The following is a 21,655-nucleotide window of genomic DNA, read 5'->3' as shown; positions in this document are numbered from 1 at the left end:
AGACATGAAGCTTAGACAGAGTTTTTGTCCAGAAGGGATGAAGTTTAAAGTAAGTTTAAACTATTTATTAAATGTATTTTTAGATATTAATTAAGAATTTGGGAGCAATCCCTGCTGTGCTGGGAGCAGTTGGAGAATCATTCACCTGCTGAGGAAGGCTCCCAGGCTGGACACACACAGGGGTTTTTGACAAGGGCTTCATGCTCTCATAGCCCTCATTTTCTCTGGTAATTGGAGAGGTTTTCTGAAGTGAGTCTGACGTCTTGACTGCTCTTCAAAGCAACTATCCCAGAAAATGAAGCGTGCAGATCCAAACCTGAGATAGGATTGGTAATGGCTGGATGGTTTTTAGCCCCTCAGTATTGCTGGTTAATGTTATGGAACTTTTTTTGTTGTTGTTGAGGCTTTAATGGGGCTGCACAGAGAATACAAAAGTTTCCATGAGCAGTTCCTTCCTTCCATCACCAACGTCACTCTGAACAATGTTTCAGTATCAGATCAGCAGGAAATGAGTACATCCCACCAGGACAGCTTCATTTAGTTTTTTAGGAACCGTTTGAACTAGAAAACAGTTCCTTGACTTTCAAAACAAGAATTGTAAAGCATGGTTTTGTACTAATTATAGATTATTTATTAAAATAATTAGGCAGTCTTTGGTTAAATGTTTAAATTTGCTGTGTAGGTTTTTCAGCTGGAAATGGAGCTTCACTATAGTGCATGCTGAGCAGCACATGAAAAACAAATGCCACCCCTCTTTCCCATAGCAATCCCCCCTCTGCCACCAAGAAATAAGCCTTAAAATAAAAAAGATTCAGTCAAGATGCTAAACCCATTGGAGGATTAAATTGTTCATGACAAATGTGACTAATTCATCTGAGTAACATCATAATGTCAGTACAGCTTAATTTGTTTAATAACTGAAGTTATTAAATTGAGAGTTTGTCTTAGAGAAGGAAGAAATGGCTTTTTAAAAGGAGGTTATTCATTTAGGTGAATGATTTGTGACCAGGAGGGTTCTTAAAGCTTGCCTTATCTAAAAAGTGCACTGATAGAGCTCTGATTTGTAAAAATCACCACTGTAACAAATTTATTCTCTCCATTATAACTGTGTGTATCTGGAATAATTTATCAAGGTTGCCTGTGCCAGGTTTTGGGGACTACAAACTTTTATCTGTGGAAGGAACAGCTCATGACTTTAAAGATGAAGGAAAACTTTACTTAATCTACAATGAAAGTAAATGATATTAAATGTTGTGCAGAGGGGCAGAGAAGAATGTCTCTAATGTCTCTAATTCAGATTTAGCTCACTAGAAAATCTCTTCTGCTATCCATAATAAATAACATGGGGTAAACCAGCCATCCCTGATGTGGAGGAAATCAAAACCTCAGATCTGAGTTGCAATATAAAAGTTTTATATAGTTATGAGGACAAAGAACTCCTTCAGTAGAATAATGATGCTTTTATTTATCACACCAGAAGAGAAATATCAGCAGTACATAACAGCTCTTAGATAAATTTTGTGCTGAAGCACTTGAAAGGTTAATGCAGGAGAGGGGGTGTGAAAATGCAAAATTCACTTTTCTGAGCTCCCAGTGAGGATGTTTGGGTGGAATACTGCTCCTGGGAAATGGTGCTTTGTGTTACATGTCTTCTGTGGGGTTGTTTGGGTTGGGGTTTTCTTGAAGTCTCTGCATTACACAATAGTTGAATGCAGCACTGGCATTTTGCAAGAATGTTCCATTGAGCCAAAAAGAGGGAATGAGATTTGGTGTGGAATCGGGCTGAGAATGAGGTGATTCCACGTGGAGCTGAAGTTGGGATGCAGCTCATCCCTGGCAGTATCCAAGGCCAGGCTGGACAGGGCTTGGAGCACCTGGGGACAGTGGGAGGTGTCCCTGCCCATGGCAGGGGTGGCACTGGATGGGCTTTAAGGCCCCTCCCAACCCAAACCGGTCTGGGGTTCTGTGATTCCAGAAGTGTAATATGATTTTAAATGTTTATAAATGAGTGTAAACCTGGTTTTGAACATATGTATGTGTGTATATATATATAGATGATGATGATGAATTTTATGGAAAATCCATTGAACAGCCATGGTCTGTATTCCCATTTTGAAACCATACTCACCCCCTTTGCTGCCTGCAATCCAGCTTTTAAAAGCAGCTTCTCACTCTGTCGCTCTCAGCTGGACTCACGCGTTCTTTGTGATCCCATAAACTCATGGAATTGCAATCACAGAATAGACCCAAAGATCAAAGCCACCCCAGATGGGGGGAGAAGGGAATTCTGAGCCAAAACAAGCTGTTGGGCTTGTAAGCAACTGGAAGCCTCTGCTGGAGCACATCTGTGCCATCCCCAGTGCTCCAGAGCTCCGTGGGGTGCTTGTGTTCCTGGGATCCATGGAAGGGCTGCAGCAGGGCTTTGCTAAGCCTGACTGGGCTAAATAGACCTGGAGTAAGAGGATTGGTTTGTGCCAGCTGGATCAGACTGCAGGGGCTGTGTCACTCTGCTTTTTCAAAGCCCTGGGGCACAGCCAGGGAAGTGCAGCAGGGTGGGTTTGGTTTGGGATCGCTGAACAATTTGCTGCCCTCCGAGAAGCCAGTTGGTTGGTGTGGTCATGGCTTCATCCAATGAGCTTTGGAATTAGGTTTGCCCACCACCAGGAGTTTGGGAAAGCATTGCTTTGTTCCTGGGAATGAAAAATCAACAGCAGAGCAAGTGGGCGCCCACTTTGTTACAGCAGGTCCAGCAGGGCAGATAAAAATTGGGAATTAAATAAGGAGATTTGATAGCTGGGACACAGCTACTTGCAGACAATCTGTTAGTCCAGCAGATGTTGAAATTCTGTGGTCAGAAAATCAAAAGCAGTTTTGAAAGGGCTTGCAGAATCCAGAGTCCTGCAAGACCCTCCAGGCCCAAAATCTCTGCATGGTCTCATCAAAATTCTTGTTTGTTCAGTCGTCTCTGTATTAATTGAAGTGTTAGAGGAATAAATCTGACACTTGGACAAGTTTTCAGCTGGATCTGGGTTGGACATATGGTTTTAAATCAGTGCATAAGTTTTTGAGGGAAGTGGAGGCTGCCTCTGTTATTTATTGTGAATTTATTGCATGGGTCTAGCAAATGTTTCCAGAGCAAGGCAAGGTGCTTGCAGAGCTCTCTCACTGCTGGGCACCTTCTGCTTTTTCACACTTTTTCTGCTCTTTTCGTTCTGTCCTTTTGAAACAAAACCAAACCAGAACCCTAATCTGCCTCCTCTGTTTCTAGAACATCACTGTCATTACCTTACCTTTAATAACTGATTTTTTTCCTAGTTGAGCTTTTATACCAGCACTTGCAATTTTCTGGGTAATATTTTTTTTTTTGTCCTGTTTGATAAACCTGATGGGAAAAGTGACAGGGTTAATCGTGAGGGAACCTGGCATGGAAGATTTTAATACAAATGTATTTATCTCTCCTAAGTTTCTCAACTGTATATCATGAAATACATCTGATAATCCCATATCTTTGAGCATTTAACACTGCAAACCATGTTCTTTTATTCACTCAATATCTTCAGAAATTATTTTAGTTTCTAACTATATGGAGAGCATTCCTTCAGTAAAAGAGGAGAGAGGACAAAGTTTTCCCTAACTTCTTGCTGCCTCCTCCACAAGATAGAAATGTTGTGTATACACCACACGTATCTCCATGGAAGCAATGATGAGATTAGTGAGGTCACTGGATAAATCAAAGTTTTAATGAATTAATATTTTGATTGCATTTCAAGTTTTCTGTTACTTACGTGTTACAGGCAGTGCATGAGAGGAAGTCTGTTTATACTAAAGATGTGCACAGAACTCACATGTAAGATGACATAACTGCACGTGGGACATGTGTTAATTTTTTCTGCCAAATGTTATTTTCTGATCATGGGAATTGAGCTGAAAAGGATCCCTGTTGTTGGGTTTGGAATTATTGAGAATAATGCATATTTTGCTCGTGTTTGCCAGCTGCACTTTGTGAAGATGGAGCGTGGCTGATCAAACACACAAACGCTGTAGGATTGAAACTTGATTCATATCTGGGTTAGGTGACCTTCCAATATCACTTTTTATTGTTATGGGAATCTCTGTCTCCTCTGAGGATGATCTGTGCTCTTTAATCAGTCAGTAAAGCCTCAAGGATTTCTATGGATCTTTTTCCCCCTTGTAGAATTTGGGAGTATTTTGAAAAGAAAGGGAAGATTTTCCCAGTTCTCAAGGGGCAGTGTCCCTTCATGATACGATTTGCAAAAGTCAATCTAAGTTCCTTCTCCCACCCAAAATCTCTGATTCCATGAAGAGTGGTGAGATTGATCCTTCCCACAGCAATGTGTGCTCTGTCTGGCCAGCCAGCTGGAATTTCTTCAGAATAAATGAGGATTATCTGGGTTTTAGGTGGACAGAGCTGTAGAATTCAGCATCTTTAAGCTGTTGGAAGCCTGGATGAGTGTGCTGGTCCTGCCAGGAGGATGTTGCTCTGTCAGGGGCTGTAAAGAAGCATTGTGAGGGTGGTGATGGTGATGATGATGATGGAAGACATATTTATGGATATGTGGTAGGTATGGGCTAATTTAACAAAGATGTTACAAGGGATGATTTAATCTCATATGTGGATGTCAAAATATTGGAGCAGGGTTCTTGGAGAGGCTATGAAATCTCAGAAGTCTTTAAAACTCAGCTGGACAAACCATTCTGTAATTCTATGGTGATTCTGTGGCCAGGAGCCTGAACAACACCCTGATGGAGCTGGCCCTGCTTTGGGTGAAGGGATGGACAAAATGATTTCCAGAGGTATCTCTGGAGCTCACTGATGCTGTGTGTCCCCATGTTAGAGCACTGAGTGTCCCTGAAGTCCCATCTTTCATAATCTCTTCGTTGTTCCTGGATTGTTTGTTCCTGCAGTTCAGTTGTAGAGTTCATCTGCTGCTTGCTGTTAATCAGGAACTACCAACTTTGATTGTTGTGACCTGAAAGCTCAGTTAGAGGCCTTTGACAGCAGCTCTGCATCACCTGGGAGTTAAAAAGGTGCAGTGGGACATGGCAAATTATGGATTTACAGCAAAACAAAATCTGGGCAGGTGGAGCGGTACAGACTCAGGTGTAGAAATGGTTTAATTATTCTGAGATCCATTTATGTATCCAATCCACATTTCCTGTACAAAGCTTGAAAGGAAATTTGCTTTTATATCTGTCTTGCCAGTTTTTTGCAGGATTTATAAACGTGATGAATGTAAACTTACAGTTTTATTTTTAATGTAAAACCTGGGCACATCAAAGGGGGAAGATGACAGAAGAATTCAAAGGTACACTTTTATATGCTACAATGTTTTATTTTCGTTTCAGTCAAAGGCTTTATATCAGATCTAACCATTCCTATGACAGAATTTACATTAATTGTGGCTTCCTTCAAACACACGTTCTCCTTGGATGGCTGCCTGTTGGTGGTAGCAAAATGAAGTTGAAAATCCCACACTAAACAGAATCATGGCAATCATCAAGCATGCTGGGGGATGTGTTTATTTGTTTTTACTCTTGTTGGCAGTTTTTAAGAGCCTGAAGAAAAGGCAGAGTAGTAGAAAGTCTCTACTTAGAAGCCATCATTGCAACAGCTCCAGTGCTATGCCCTGAAAAATGCCCTTTTCAGCTCAAAGCACTTCTAGACAGGAGAGAAATTGGGTTTGTGTTTGCTGCTTCAGTGCTTTGGGACTTTTTTTTTCCCCTCATAAAACAAGGAACAATGGAAGGAAATCTGTCTGAGGCATTTTTATACCAGAAAAACCCTGGTGTGCATTTTTGGTTTGCTTCTTTTTTTGTATTGTTTCGTTAATGGTTAGTCGTGACCAAAATAAATCCTTTTTGTGAGTGTTTTCATATCATTTTCTGGTGAATACCTGGGAAAAGTGCTATAAACCCAGAAGGGACTAATTACTGCTTGGTGCTACTGTTTGTATATCTGCTTGGAGCTGGAGATATTAAAAAGACTTTCTAGCTAAAAGTTTATTTGTAAACAAATACTTTCTGTGCTGTTTACTTGCCTTTCTCTGTTTTGGTCTTAAAAATAGCTTTCAAAGCCCTTCAGATACCAGTTCTACAAGATATTTAGGCTTTAAGGTGCCTTCCAACCCAAACCATTCTGTTCTTCTAGGTATTGTACATCTATTTAAAAAATTTCTTACAAGAGGAACTTGTAGAAGAGTTGTTGTTTGGTGAGATTAAAATGAGAGTGCCCCATCACCCTGACCTTTCAGGCTGTGGGCTGAAAATACAGAATTTTGGAAAGGCTGTAAGGGCAAAACAAGCAGCAGTCAGGGCCACCAGCATTGAGGAAAAAAAAAAATAAAAGGTACAAGGTTGATAGATTTGATTTTATTGCAAGAAAGTAAAGGGAAGGCTGTGGGGCAGACACAGAAAAACAGAATTTGTGGAGGTACAAGAGATGCCAGGGATTTGTCATCCAGGTCAGCTAGCTGGGATAGGGCACTGTGTGCAGGGATCTGGAGGAATTATCCACCCTTTTCTCCACCTGCTGCTTAAATAAAGCAGCTTGAAAGAAATGCAGGCTTTATAAGCCTTGGATTTGATTTTTTTTTTTTTTAGGTTAATTTCTGTAGGTTTAAGTTTGTCATTTGTGTGTCAGCTGAAGTAGGAAATATCTGATAGTTAGTTATTCAGATTATGGCCAGAGCTGATCCTGGATACAGTTTAATTAGAGGAAGTTAGAAGGTAGTTTTGAAAAAAAAAAACTTGGGAGAATTAGTGTAGGATGAGGTTTTGCACTGGGAGCACAAGTGGATCCTTGCTGGAGTGCATTCCCTTGGATCCTGGACAGCGAGGAATGCTCTGAGCAAAGCAAGATCTCCCCTTAGTGCAGAGCACTGCTCTGTCAGGTGTTCACTTGGGGCTTTCTTTCCTGTGGGAAAGGGGGTGGGGAGGCAATTGTTGAGCATGGAAAACGCTTGGAGTGTGCCTGGTTTGGGGGTGAGGAAGGGAAGTGCTCACTGTGCAGAGGGAGCCGAGATGAAAGGAGGGTGCTGAACTTTGTAATTATCCCCCTCGGTCTGTACCTTAAAGGCTGCAAAAGCTGCAGGTTGGAACTTGCAGGTATTTAATGAATTTCAAGGTGCAGTTTGATTTTTGTTGCTGTTGCTGAGATGCAGCCAGGGATGGAACAGGTCCCACAGGTGTGTTCATGCAGCTCTGGTCACTTCCAGCACGTTTAGCCACATATCCACACACATGGGGATGTTTAGCCAGATATCCACACTGTCAAGTGATTTAGGCTGCCCAAAATTCTGATGTATTGTCTCTGTGCTGGAGTACAGAACAAGAACATGATTAACCTCATACCCATCAAAAACCCTCACATTTCATTGCTGTAAAATAGCAAAAGGTTGCTTGAATGTGTTCTTTTTTCATTAAAAATCCTGCTTGTTTCTAAATCATAGACTTAAGATCTGACAATTGCTCTGGGAAGCCGTGTTCTCATGTGATCCTCAGCTGTGCTGTTTGATTGATGGAACATTTCATTTTCAGCCTTTAGAATTTTACTCTTTACTCCTCACCATATGTGAAGCATTTACACCACAGTAAATCCTGTGGTTTGCATAAAAAATCGACTCCAGGTCTTCCTGAGCAGAGCGTTTTGGGCCCTGTGTCTGTAAGTTCATCTCAGTTGTGTGCAGAAAGCAACACATGGGGGTTGTTTGTTTGTTTGGCAGTTTGGAGGCAAGAAACTTCTCAGAATCCCCTCAAGGTACATTTCTATTCTTGCAAGTTTATTCATAAGATAAACAGTCATTATCTGTTTGAATCACAGATGTTAATCAGAAGATGCAAAGCCACTGCCTGGGTAGGTGAGCACCGATTTTGGAGCTGTTGTTGTGGAAGTTCAGTTTGCAGGTACCAGGTGTTCCTGTGGTGGGGAGGAAATGCAAAACTCTCTGTTCCACTGGATTTATTGGATGTGCAATCTGGAGCTGTGGAAAATCAAGCAGTGGGAATTTGTAGGCTTCCCCCCTCTCCCCCCCCATTCTTCCTATTATTTACAAAAATAATAGTTGGACTTGCAAGAAGACAAGTGTGGGAATCCTCCTCTTCTGCTGAATAGCCATAATTTGCACGTGAAGTTTAAGAATCTCTCCAAAGAAGTTTGAATATAAAAGCAGGTATTTGAAGGAACAGGTGCATTCAGATAATCTGCCCAGATTTGTGCAGGCTGGGGTGGGGTTGACAGCTGCTTCATTATCTTCCCATTTTATGACTTCTCCTGTCGTTGCCTGTAGCTGTGTTTGGGTTTGCCTCACCCAGGTGTGCTGCAGGACAGAGGAGAAGTGAAAAAATCCAAATTCACAGCTTGGTTTGGAAGTCAGACTCTTTTTCAATGATTTTACACCCTGTCTTTGTAGGCTTTCTGTATTTTGTTATTGCCTCTGTTAAAAGGTTCACTCTTCTGCAGCAATCTCCATAGTCATCATCTATTAAAGTTTAAATGTCTTTTTTTGAAAACATCTATTGCTGTTAGTCGGGAGCCTGTGATAATGTAGCTGTCAGCATTTCACACAACTTCCTTTGCACAGTCCCGTGGAGCTTGTTTTCTTTGAGGTAATTTGCAATTGTTAACTTCTGTATTGAATTTTCCCCTTTTGTTTTGTGTTTTCCCCTTCCCTCTGCATGCACTTTGTTAAGATACCATTGCTTTGTTCTTTATAAACCTTTGTAAATTGGACACAAAATGCTGTGCTGGAATTTTGGAAGTGTGCAAGGCCAGGTTGGATTTGGGTTGGAGCAACCTGGACCGGTGGAAGGTGCCCCTGCCCATGGAAGGGGTTTGGAATAAAATGAGCTTTAAGTCCATTCTATGGTTTAATGGTTCTGCCTGCTCTGAGATTGCATGAAGTGTAAACTGTCTTACAAAACTCTCTGTTCTCCTGGAGGGAAAATACTTTTCAAACATTTAAAAATCATTGTCTTCAGTCCAGGATGTTTGAGTACTGGTTAAATACCTGGCAACCTCATTTTCAGTATTTTTGTGAATATTTTTGTTAAAAGCCTCCTTTTCGTTACAAGTTCCTAGAAAAGAGCTGCTTTAGATAGGAGAGAATTTCCTTGTCAGGCCTGCAGTCTGTGGGCTTTGTTTGCAGAAACTGGGCTGGGGGGACTGTCTGAACTTGGGATTTCTGCTTTTCTCTGGCTCAAATCATACCATAAACTCTATTTAAAGATTTTGTTTTTTGTATTTATTTTCCACATCCTTGACCCTGACTGGCGAGCTGGACATTTGTGTTTGCCTTGGCAAGCTCCAAGCTGCTCATCTAGGGCAGGATGAAAACTCTTTTTTCCTTTTGTAAACAAACTGTTCCTTCAGTATTTTCCATAAGGATTTACACCACCATTTTGTGACGCTTCTAGGAATGGAGCAAATCTTGCCATTCAGAGTTTTCCTTTTACACAGCTCGTAGCACTGCAGAGAAATGTTTGATTTTATGTCTTTCCCTAGGCTGGATTTGAGGAGCTTTTTTCAGAATGTTTTAAAATTCCAGAAATAGTCCATTTTTCCTGTAGGGGTTTATTAAAGCTATAGGTCAATAGGCATTGTTGGCTGGCTAGAAAAGGGGTTATTTGTATTTTTTATTTGTCTACCCAGTGCAGTGAGAACAGTGCCCCATTGTCCCAGGCACTGTGTGCATGTAAAACACTGCTTTGTGCCCCAAAGAATTTACAGCCCAAATAACTGTTCATGCTCTGCTGTGAGGGGGGTTTGATAGATTTTTAGTGGTCAGGATGTAAAATGAGAGAATAACTCAGCTGGCCACTTCATGCCAACACATGAGTTGTGTTTTGGAACAGAGGAACTGAATTTCATTTCCCCAGGGACACAGAAGTGCTGCAGCTCCTTTGGTCAGGCCATGGCCAGCAAGGGAGCTGTGTGCTCTGGAAATGGCATTTTTGTGCTTGCCATCCAAACCACTTGCCAAGTGTCATCTGCAACACTCCACAAGTGTTGCTGATAATTTGGGCAAGTTAGAAATGCTCCCAGTCAGAGATTTTATGTATTATAAACTTGGTTGTTACTATGTTCTTAAATCCAGCTCAAAGCTGTACCCGTGTTAGTCCTGAGATTAAGCCCTGCCAGGTGGAAAAGAGGGCATTTGCCATGACCTAAACCTCTAAAATATCAGAAAAAGTGTTTTAGGAGCACCCCTGTTTCTCTGGAAGAAAAAGCTTGGAGAATATTGAGAATATGCTCTCCCCCCACAAACAGCTCTGCAAGATCCCTGGTCTGAATTTCTGCCACTCCACCTCAGTGTTTTCACAAGGACACCTTGAAATTCTGTGAAAATATTCACTTTTTCCCCATTCTGTAACCACTTACTGGCCGAGGGCACGCCAGAAAGTAAAAGTACAATTGTGTTGTACTGCAGGAAAAATGGTGTCGTTTTATTTCTTTTTTAAGCACTAGGAAAGTACAAATTTCCATATAACTTCTTGTCCTTAAGCTGCTGTTTATGACATCCAATATTTGAGTGTAAAGTGACCAATTAGTTCTTGAATGAATGTCTAGAATAATTCTTCTGCAGTTTAGTAAAATAAGCTGTTTATTAGAAGTTATTACTCACATGAAGTGTGTGCCAGTGAGTCAGCAAACCAACCCAGAATGTCTGGGGTTTGATCTGAGCCTTACTGTAAATGAGAATAAATAGCAAATAGCCAAAGTGACAAATGCTGAAAAGTAGATGTTAAAAATACCCCCAAGATGACAAATAATTATTGGTGTGTAGGTTGTTAACAGAGGAGAAAACCACTGAATTTTCTGTAAAGCTCCATTGGTGCTAGTCAACAGTTCATAAAATGCTATTTATTATTCCTTTTAAACAGCAATGTGAATTTATAGGAGTGTATTAAGGGCATATTTCAACTCCACAAACTAAAATTGCTTTATTTGTTGCAGATCTGGGACATGAGTGATGATGAAACAGTTTGAAATCAGGTGGCTGAGGAGGAGGATGCCCTGCTCTGCACTGCAGCCCTGCCTTTTATCTCTGCTTGGACAAGTTAATGATTGCTTACCCCTCCTGGCTGCTGCAAAGACAAACAAACAGAACCCACGTTTTGCCATGAATAACTCCACTTTCAAAGCAGTCTCTTATGGACACAACTCGCCATGTTTTCATTTTTATTGTGTAAATAACTGGAGCAATGTGCTTATGTTTAAACCTGCTCTCTTTCTTTTGGGTTTTGTTGGGGTTTTTTTTAAGTTTCTGAATATGGCTTACATATAAAATATGCTGCTTAAGCCAATTTGGATGGTTTGTTTGTGCCAGGTTTTATTTGGCTTGTCAATGGCCATGTCCAAGCAGCATTTCTGAATGTCTTTGTTCATCTCTCTCAGATTTGGGGCACTTTAGTTGGAATTTGTTAAGATTGAGCATTTTCTGCTCTTGGGAATTAAATTTCACGTTTAAAGGTGGGCAGGAGTGGGTAAGGACCTAAACCTGCTGCCTCTACCACGTGAATTTAGGGTGCATTGTTCTGGATGTATCCATGGAATTGTTACTCCCTGTAAAGATGTCATCCTTTCATACCATGGAAACAAAGTGCTTGGACTGATTTTTGCCCAGGAAAGACCAAAATACATTTGTATCATGGTTAGGCTCCCCTGAAGCTCAGAGAAGGCTCTGTTACATGGTTAAAAACTGCTTTAAGGGATGGTGGGTCATCGATTCAGTCAAAACTTGTAGGGAAGTGCTTCACTGAAATGAGAAATTTATTCTCTGACTTTGCTGGGTTTGGTGTGGTCACGCAGCACCTTGCAGGAGTTCAAAAAGAGCAATTCTCTTTACCTTTTTGGTTCATTTGAGTTTTTTGAGTAGCTTCAGAGATTATGGCTGAGCACAAACAGGAGTTTGAGAATACTTGAGTTTAAAAAATAGCTTGAGGAAAAAGGAGCTTTAAAATATCAAAGTACATTACAGCAAAATTGAAAGTGAATCTATTGGTCTTTACTTGGAATAGGTTTTAGAAGGAAATTTGAAATCCCTTTCATAGCTTTATATTGTGGGGTTTATGAGCTAATTCACTTAGAAAAAATGCAAATCACTTTATCTGCCAAGCAGCCTCTGTTTCCCAGATATGTTATGAAAATTAGTTGGTCAATCCAATTATTTTAGTTCCTTCCTTAACATAAGCTCAGAGTATTTTTTTTTTTTTGTAGAGAATTTCCCGTCTTCTCTCTTCTGCCACCTCAGAAGAAGTTCAGTCAGGTTAAGGATGTCTGCAACTCTTATATTCTGATCAGAAAAGAAGATTTATTGAAACCTGCTGAGCTGTGCACCAAGTGTCTAAAATAGCCATTATTGTCTAAAATAGCCATTATTTTCTTTTATTTATTATCATAATCATTGTATTTATGTGATTTCTTACGTAGGGGAATGTCTAGCTTAGGTAACTTCAGTGTAATATAAAATATATATGAACTCAATATATTTTAGAAATCAGAGCTGGTAATCAGAACAAGTCCTCTTTTGGTGGCCAGGCACTGAACACTGAGATTGACACCCTGCAATGTATATTTTTAAAGCACTTAAAGTACAAGATGACTTTGGAGCCATGTTTGTAGCCATGCCATAGTCCAGCTGGAGCCATGGGTCGGTGCCAGGGCAGTTTAAAGGGAATAATCTGCTTTTTTTATCTTTGGGAATTGCTGACCGTGGAGTGTGAATGGCTCTGTAGTTTGGGGTTATCTGCAACTTGTAAGCTGCACATCTTCCTGAACCTGGTAAACATTAATAATTGTTTTAAATACCTGAAACTCTGCTTGGCCTGGTAAAGCTCCCTTGTAGCTTTGCTTGGGACGTGTCTGTGCAGAAGAGGAGGCAGAAAGGTTCAGAGCTCAGGGTTAATGCAATGTTTCCTTACCTCTCATTCCAGTGCCATCCAGCTCTCCCAGGCTGGGCTGTTTCCTGTCCATGTGCTTCCCAGATGTCCCTGATGTGCAGAAACACTTCACTCTGGCTTGGAATAACTTCCCTTGTCTGACTAGAACGTTGTTTTCTTTCTCCTTGCGAACCAGAATTGTTCTCCTTTTGCACTGACTCAATTTCTGGGCATTTACTGAGTGACAAACCCCGAGAATCCATTCCCATGAATGAATGAATGTACATTCAAATACTAACAGCAGATAAACACATTTATTTGCTGCCTTGTGTGCACTTAATGCAGGATTTCTGCACAGTCCCCAATTCCAGTGTTTGCTGTTTAACAGGACAAGTTAAACTTTCCCTTTTTCATGGAGAAGGTGGGATTTTAATGTCATTTGTGCTGCCAGGAGCTCTTCCACCATGGCACCAGTAAAGAACCTGAATTTTCACTGGAGAACCCAGCCAGGGCTTCTCTGGTGTGAACCAAATCTGTTGGGAAGAGGCAATGAGCAGTCTCAGAGGATCCTGCTCATATTCCTCAACTATCTAAAAGAAATATCCTGGCATTATATGGCAGCCTGCAGCTGTGGCACCCACAGGCCTCACCTGGGGACATTTAATACTGTTAGAAGATCTCAGTGGAGAGCTCTGACACCGCTTTTGTACTTGAGCATTAAAGAAACTCCTGGAATGACAGCTTCTGTTGTGATTTCACACTTCTGCCAGCTGGGATTTTGCTTCAGTGTCACCCCTGCAGTGTGTTCTGCTGGCTGAGGTTCAGAATTTGTTACATGAATGTAACACATCCATCAGAGTGAGGAATTTGAGATTCTGTAGGAGAGCTTTCTTTCTTGGAGCCCTGAGTTGCTCCTCCTTGCTGCTGTGTCCTGCTCTGTCTGTGGGGAATGGATTTCCCTCAGGGACACCTTGAACTGTCCTGGTGCCATCCCAGCCATGGCCAGAACCCTTCCCAAAGTGGGTGTTTTGAGTCTGAAGCCTTCAGCACTGGGCTCTGGAAGGGAGAAAGGCACAAATGTGAAAACCACACTTAGATCCATGGAGGAAGATTCAGGGTGGCCCAGGCAGGTTGATTGAGAAGGTCATCAGGGGTGGAACCACAGGAGTTCTATTCCCAGGAAGCTGATGGCTCCCAAGAACTAAAGAGCTTCTGCTTCAGTAGGTGTCAGTAGCACTGGAGTTATTTTGGCACAACAAAGGAAACTGCAGTGACTGCTCCAGGCCTTAAAATCATTGAGCTTGAGCTTGGAAAAATGCTTTTCCTTCCCTGTGTTCTGCATGGCTTTGGTACTGTGTCCTCAGAGAAGCCCAGTGAGGTAAACTAAAATTCCCATTTTGTCATCTTTGATCTCCTTATTGCCCTTTGTGTGTGTCCTTGCCCATGGCAGGGGGTGGCACCAGATCATCTCAAAGGTCCTTTCCAACCCCTTGGCATTCTATGACTCTAATCTTGTTTCTTTGTATAAATTTTGGCTGCCCACCTTAAATAGATGCATCAGAAGTATTTGCAAAATTGAGTGATTCTGCCATCTATAAGCATTTGTGCTGTTATTTAGAAACCTCACTGAAATGGGTTTTATTTCTGAGCTTTGCTCTGTGGGAATCAAATGACAGCACGTGTTTCCCTCCTACTGAACAAATTGTTCCTAAATCTCTGTTAACTTGCATAACTGGGATTGCTGATGGAATCTGAGAAGCATTTGGTTGGAAAAGACCCTTTAGATCATCAAGTCCAAGGGTAACCCCAGCCCCTCCAAGCTCACCACTGCTGCTCTATCCTCACCCTGCTCTGGGCTTGCTGGGCCATGGTGAACTCCCCCAGCTCCCAACTTCCCGTTGAGTTTCTTCCCCTTTTTCAAGGCACCCCATAAAACCAGTGTGATTCTGAGATGTGTTTTGGGAACAGACTTGGCTGTGCAGGATTCTCATGGAGGCCAGGGCTGGGTGAGGTCACTGAGCTGATGGTGATGAAGGACACTGTGCCTCTCACGGAATCTTTGGGAGCTGGGACAGAATCCATGAGGATATTTTTATATAGTTCCTCTTCAAAGCATAACCAACTTTTAGGAGTTCCAGGAGAGTCGTAGCTCTCCATTCTTATGGGAATAGGAAGGATTACTCACATTCTTGCAGAAGTAAATACATTTCAAGCTGGCACATACCCAGCCTGTCTGCTCCTTCCATGTGCTCCAGGCCATTCCATGTGCCCCTGGCTCAGGGATTGCTGCTCTGTGACTTTGCATTCAGAGTGCACACAGGAAGAAGAGAGCAGGAGCAGCTCAGTGCTGGGACTTTACTGCCAAATTTCTTTTTAAAATAATTTCTTTTTAAATTTTTTTATTTCTTTTTTAAATAAGAATGCAAGGCTTTCCTTAGGAACAAATAAGCATTTATACTCTAAAGAGAGCCATTAAAGAAATATTTGCAACATGGGAAATTTTAGCTGACTTCATAAGAAACAGAGCCTGGAAGATGTCTCCAGCCTGTTACCATTTGTCTTCATTAATTCCTTTTTTTTTCTTTTTTTTTAAATTTCATTTTCAGTGCAGCTGATGTGCTCATGCATATCCTGCTGGAATGAAACTTTCCTTCCAGAGGCTGTTGTGCACCTTTGCTCAACCAGAGCACCTGGATTAACTGTTTTTAAAGGCAGAAATACTACACTGGGAAGACTTTGGACTGTGCCAGGGTGTAAATTCCTAACCTATGAAAACCTTGCCCATTTCCAGCTCTCCTTCCTTGCAGCTGCCTGGGCCTTCTCCAGAGCCTGACAGTGCTTCAAAGCACCACAGAGGTAATGCTTTAGGTTTGAAATTTATCTAGGCTTGCCCTTTCTATTCCCACTTCAGCTTCATCATTTCTGGAAAGCTCATTTTCTTACCTGTGCAACAGTTGGCAGGTTTGGAATTAAAAACCCCTAACAGTTTATTGACCTTCTTTCTCTCACTTTACTTGTATTGATAACCTATCAGCAATATCTCTGGGCTTTATTTTCAGTTATCCTGGGTCAAACTGTTCTGTTGCCATTTTGAAGCCTTGAGAACCAGGCTGTGTCTCGTGCTCATCTGTAGCCACCTCTCTCCTCAGGCCAGCAACTGACACTCAGCAATCCTCATCCTTCCACCAGGCCACGTTGTGGAGGAGTCCCTGGAATGAGTCACTTGAGGATTATTTTAACCAGGCTGAAGCTCCTCCCAGAAGAATTAACAGCACTAAGCCGGAGCGGCAGTGATGTACTTTGAGTGCCTTCAGGTATTCCATGTCTTTGGGCAGCAGTTTTTTCGCCTAATTTCCCAGTCCAGATGATCTCACCCCAGGATGAGGATGCAGATGACTGCTCCAACCATATATAAGTTCAAGCTGTAATTGCAGCCCTCACTAATTATGTTATCTGCCTGTTGTGACTTCACCATGGCACTTTCTCAAATGCAGTGGAATTATTCAGGACATTCTCTGAACAGATTTTCAGAACCCACCAGTTGTTTGTCAGCACAAGTTCTTTTCTGCTTAATCAAGTCAGTGCTCCCTTGCCATTGGAGCTCCTTGGGCTTAGGGAGAAAAGGCATAATCAGGAGCTCTAAAAACAGCCTGTGCTGTGTTTCCTGGCTGGCAGGGAGCACACGCTCCTTCCATCTCCTGGAGCTCTCTAAATGCCTGTTTCCTCCTGTTCTTTGCATGGATGTTTATGTAGGACATTGATAGGAAGCACAATGGGCTTTGTCTCTCAGTGAAGGTCACATGCACACGTGCATTTCATTTTAAATGGGAAAAAAATTCAGATCGCTTCTTAACAAAATATTTTAGTGAGCTAACAGGAAAGGACAGGAGCATATGTACAGTGCTGTGCTGCTCCAAATCAAAAGCACGACTTTTCAAAAATTATTCCTTGTAATTTCCCTCCTTTCCCATCCAGTTGCTTTCTGTTCTTACATTCCTTGGCTGTGGGTTGCTGCTTCAGTAGTCTGAGCATGCAAAAATTCAGGCTTGTGTGTAACTTCAGTCTTTGGCACTGGGACGTTTGACTTTTGCAAGATCTCAGCAGAATGATTCATTGTTTGATTTGTTAGTGAAATACTACTCTGCGCTACAGAAGTAGGAAAGGGGAGACATTAAACTGGAGCTCTGCAGTTTTTTCCTTAATTTCTCTTTTGGTCTAATGGTCTTTCATGGTCTTCTGGTGGTCTCCACTCATCTCTCAGAAGCTGCAGCTGATGCATCCTGCACTGCAAGGTTCGAGGCGTGTGAAGTCTCATTGCTGGAATGCTTTTGTTTCCCAAATCAAACCAGTGCGGGCTAAAGCTGCCTGGAGCAGAGCTGCCGGAATTGTTTCCTCACCGTGGCAAGGAAGACAGGCAAGAAGGAAGGAAGGAAGGAGAGAAGCTTCCATGTCTGCTGCACTGAAAGCATTTGGACTCTTGAGTTTGGACAATTTTTGGAGTCCTTTCTCTCCTCTTTCTTTTTCTTTTTCCTTTTCTCCCCACATCCCCAGTGCCGCAGCCTCCCCGAGGGAGGGCTCTCAGTAACACGCACGTTCATTTCCAGTGACAGACTTCCCACAAATTACCGGGGAGGAACTCTATAAAGCAGGCACGATTTTCCTTGAGGTTTTTGCTTTGTCTGTGAGCGTCTTTATTTTCATTTCGTGCTTCCAAGGCTGACTTTTATCCAGTAATTCCGTAGGTGTTGCCACTTCCTCAGGAACCTGTGACTCAGGCGACGTTTAAATGCCATGACATCACCGGCAGCTCCTCCTGGAATTGCTGCTTTCCTAAATAGGGCTCTTGGCTTCGCTTTGAGGTTTTTTGTGTGTGAGGGGGGAGGGATGAGGGGGTTTAATTACTTAAGGCAGCCCTGCCATTCAGAGGATCCAGGGTTTAGCCTTTTGAATTGCTGAAATTGCCAATGTTACTTAAAATGGGAGAGCCATATTTATACATTAGCTCTTTATGAATGAAACCATGGTAATTAGGCCTTTGTAGAGGTTCTGCTGTTGTAAATCAGGCTTAATTCACTCCTGGTGTGGAGAGGGGAGCAGCTGAGGGGAGGAGAAGGTCCGAGCATCGTTTTCCATTATTATTTTGGAAGCAGCGCCAACAAAAGGTGTGTCTTTCCACGCTGGCGGGCAGTGCGGCGGCTCTCCCAGCAGCTGTACCTGCAGCGCAGCAGATGCAGGGCGGATTGCAGAGCTGCCTTCGCAGGGACAGCGCGGAGCGAGCGCTTGGCTGGGTCAGGAGGGGCCGCAGCAGCTCCGGGGCTGTGCAGGGTGTCCCCAAGGCAGCGGTGGCAGCAGCAGCTCCGGGGCTGTGCAGGGTGTCCCCAAGGCAGCGGTGGCAGCAGCAGCAGCTCCGGGGCTGTGCAGGGTGTCCCCAAGGCAGCGGTGGCAGCAGCAGCTCCGGGGCTGTGCAGGGTGTCCCCAAGGCAGCGGTGGCAGCAGCAGCTCCGGGGCTGTGCAGGGTGTCCCCAAGGCAGCGGTGACAGCAGCAGCTCCGGGGCTGTGCAGGGTGTCCCCAGGGCAGCGGTGGCAGCAGCAGCAGCTCCGGGGCTGTGCAGGGTGTCCCCAGGGCAGCGGTGGCAGCAGCAGCAGCTCCGGGGCTGTGCAGGGTGTCCCCAAGGCAGCGGTGGCAGCAGCAGCTCCGGGGCTGTGCAGGGTGTCCCCAAGGCAGCGGTGGCAGCAGCAGCTCCGGGGCTGTGCAGGGTGTCCCCAAGGCAGCGGTGGCAGCAGCAGCAGGGCCTGGCGGACGGGCAGCTGCTGCAGCTGTTTCCTGCCTGGCCAGCAGCCCTTGGCCACGTCACTGCAGGCAGGAGCTGGCAGGGGAATGCTGCGAGGAGTCATGGCAGGAATTCTGGCCATCGCAGGAATGCGAGGAGCTGCGTGTCTGTCTAGGTCATGGGCTCAGGGTGTTCCTGGGCAGGCTCTCGGTGTGCTGGGGTTGTTTGTTGCTGTGCAGAGCAAAGGATGCCTTTGTTTGCCCTTTTGTTTGGTAGCGGCAGGTTTGGAGCTCTGCAGGAGCTCGTGCAGCCGTGCCTTTAGGGGTGGCTTTGGCTGTGCTGGGTTCTCACTGAGCAGGCAGAGCCTCTGTGGTGGCGTTTAAAGGAAAACTCAGAGGGAAGTGGGGTCAGTGGCTGCTCTAGGTAATGGGCTTTCTTCCAGTGATGTCAAAATCTGGCGCTATTACGACTTAAAGTTACTTTTCAGATGACACATTAGACCAAAGTTCTAAAAAAGGTTTCTGTATCTCTTTCGACTTTTTCTGATAATTTTTTTTTTTTTTTTTACTTCATCTTATCTTCCTAAAGTTGCTGCTGAGTTTCCCTTGGGTGCTTTATTTTCTAAATTACATTTTAAATGGCTTTTAATGAAAAGCTCTCACTCAAGTCCCACTCAGTGGCTATTGGATATATCCTATTGATACGTCCCAGTGATTCATCATTATTGGGGGCACTGAGCAGTAGGTAGGTGGTGTGAATGTGATAACACCACAATTATTTGCTTACACAAAGACAATTTCCCTCTAATTAAAACATTTGCTGTTGCATGTCTCTTGCATGCATTTAGCCACTATTTGTGATTTTTCCTTGGGCAGTAGTTGGGATGAGTGAGCTGTAGCTTCTGCCCTGTGGACTCAGTTGAGTTTAGCAATGATACAAACTTAGGCCAGGCTTCTTTGAGCCTGGATTTGCAAGGGAGGGATGGAACAGGTCACTGGTGCATGGCCAGCCTTGCCCTGTGGCTGGACAGATTCATTCCCAACCACGATGGTATCTGTTAAGTTTTTTTTCCTGTGGGTAGTATTTGGAAATGTCATTAAGAGATTCAGAGATATAACTTCAAGACAGCAATTCTTAAAAGTCCTCTGGGAGCAGAGATTAACAAAATACCTCTTGATGTGAGATACTGGAAAAGAATGGGACTCGAATGTCACCGGGGTGTCAGGAGGGGCTGACACTCAGGACATGGGGACGTGCAGCACAACATGTTTCAGAATATGACCAAAGCACTGCTTTAAAATTATTCTGTTGCTATAGTTGTAGTTGATTGTGTCTTCAGAAATTTTCTAAGCCAAGGTCTTACATTCCAGCTTTCACAGTTTGGAGTTTAATGTCATTAATTACTGGGCTTTTTAAAAACGCTGCTTGTTTGAAGCAGCTCTGTCCTCTCTGTAACTGTCATAGCCATGGGAAGGTGGATCGAGGCAGAATTCCCTGGGCTGTGTGAGCCTGAGGAAAGTCCCCGAGAGTCTGAGTTAGTTCAGAGGAGACTCTGGCAGAGTGAGGGCTTGGTAGAGCAAGACCAGTCTCAGTGGAGCCAGCTGGGCAAGAGAATAAACAGTGCAGACTCTGGAGGTGATGCAGGTCTGCCTCACCTCTAGCACTGCTAATGCCTTGTAGCTGAATTTGGACAACTTGTCCAGGAGTGGTTACTGGAATTCATTTGCCTCAATTTTTGGATGCCCATCTTGGGATGCTTGAGCCAGGGTTTGATGGTGTCTTAAACTGGGTTTCAAAGTTCTGAGAGAAGTCTGATGTTAAATGTAAAGACAATCATACTCTAAGCATGTATTTTTAAAACTTACCTATGTAAAAGAGGATTAAATAAATCTGTTCCTCACTTTTAACTGCTCTCTGTTCCAGTTTGGCTCTTTCTTGCAGGTATGTTCTGGGTTTTGTGTAACAAATCAGCTGAAATAGACTGGAATCACCAAAGAGCTTTGCTATTCTGATGGAAAAGAAACAACAGAAAAGGAAATGTTATTTGAATGCTCCCTTTAAAAGGAGTTTCTGGTTTTGAGGCTTGTGCTGTTTGTTACCCATCTGAGTGCCAGAAGCTTGACTTTGTCTCACAGTAAGTGATCCCAAAGGGGTTCAGATCCATGCTCAGCCTGGGTCAGCACAGCTGGAACTGGGGCTAATAGAGCTCAGCAACCCAGGCTGAGAGTGGCAGGAAAGGTTGGCTGTGTCCTCCCAGGCCTGCACTGACACTTACAGTTCCTGTCCCCAGGAACCAAAGCTTTGCATTCATTTGGTGTGCCTTGACTTTGGTAATGGAACAGAATTAAGAAGCAAGTAAGAATTGGGCTGGATGTTTTTAAAATGTTCTTAATTAACAAGCATTTCTTGATGAATTCGAATCATAAATATACTCCAGAAGAGGGAAAAAAAGGAGGTTTTGTCCACTTCCTGAGTGAACTACAGAGCAGTGTTCATGAACTAAGTACAAAGTGTAAATAAGTTGCCATGACCTGTAATTTGTTGGGCTATCCAGTGGTGTTAGTGATATTTTTGTGTTTTACAAACCTTTCCCAGTGTTGATATTGGCTCTTTTCCCCAGTTAAACTTTTCACTAAAAAAAAAAAAAGTACAAAACTTCCATTATGAGACAAGAGCACATGAACTGAAAAAACCTTTGAAAGCCTTGCCCATTGCCCCAAATCTCTGTTGCAGTGAAGCTCCAGCATTTCTTTTGTTGTACCATATTAATGTTTTCCTTCCCTCTCTTGTTCTAGATGGGAGATATGAAGGGGCAGAAGAAGAGGAACCTGGAGGAGAGCCAGGAAAAACAGCTGGATGGAGCCTGGCTGGACCAGAGCTGCCCCAGTTTGGGAGCTTTCCCAGCAGAGGTACTGTCACTGGTTTGAGGAACTGCCACTCCTCAGAGCTCCAGTTCATCTCCCTGGCTGCTGACAGGCCTAGGCACA

At 43.3% G+C, this 21,655-nt stretch overlaps 1 protein-coding gene across 5 annotated transcripts in view; it reads left to right on the top strand.

Annotated features, from left to right (window-relative positions):
* The window catches only part of ATG7 (autophagy related 7), an 83,993-nt gene extending 65,987 nt beyond the window's left edge, over positions 1-18,006 (top strand). Inside the window, exons 18-19 of one of the 5 annotated variants that reach the window (XR_011154895.1) lie at positions 10,973-14,275; positions 15,504-18,006. Coding sequence is in view for 1 of the 5 variants with exons in the window: in XM_069028473.1 (XP_068884574.1) it covers positions 10,973-11,005 (33 nt within the window). In the remaining 4 variants the exon portion in view is untranslated. Of the gene's footprint in view, positions 1-10,972 lie in introns of all 5 variants that reach the window. The other 4 variants (XR_011154899.1, XR_011154898.1, XR_011154896.1 and 1 more) reach the window with 4 other exon arrangements.
* The last annotated feature ends 3,649 nt before the right edge of the window (positions 18,007-21,655 follow it).

The sequence above is a fragment of the Aphelocoma coerulescens genome, chromosome 12, assembly GCF_041296385.1.
Source record: "Aphelocoma coerulescens isolate FSJ_1873_10779 chromosome 12, UR_Acoe_1.0, whole genome shotgun sequence".
In the NCBI taxonomy this organism is placed as follows: domain Eukaryota; kingdom Metazoa; phylum Chordata; class Aves; order Passeriformes; family Corvidae; genus Aphelocoma; species Aphelocoma coerulescens.
This window is presented reverse-complemented; position numbering and strand designations above follow the sequence as displayed.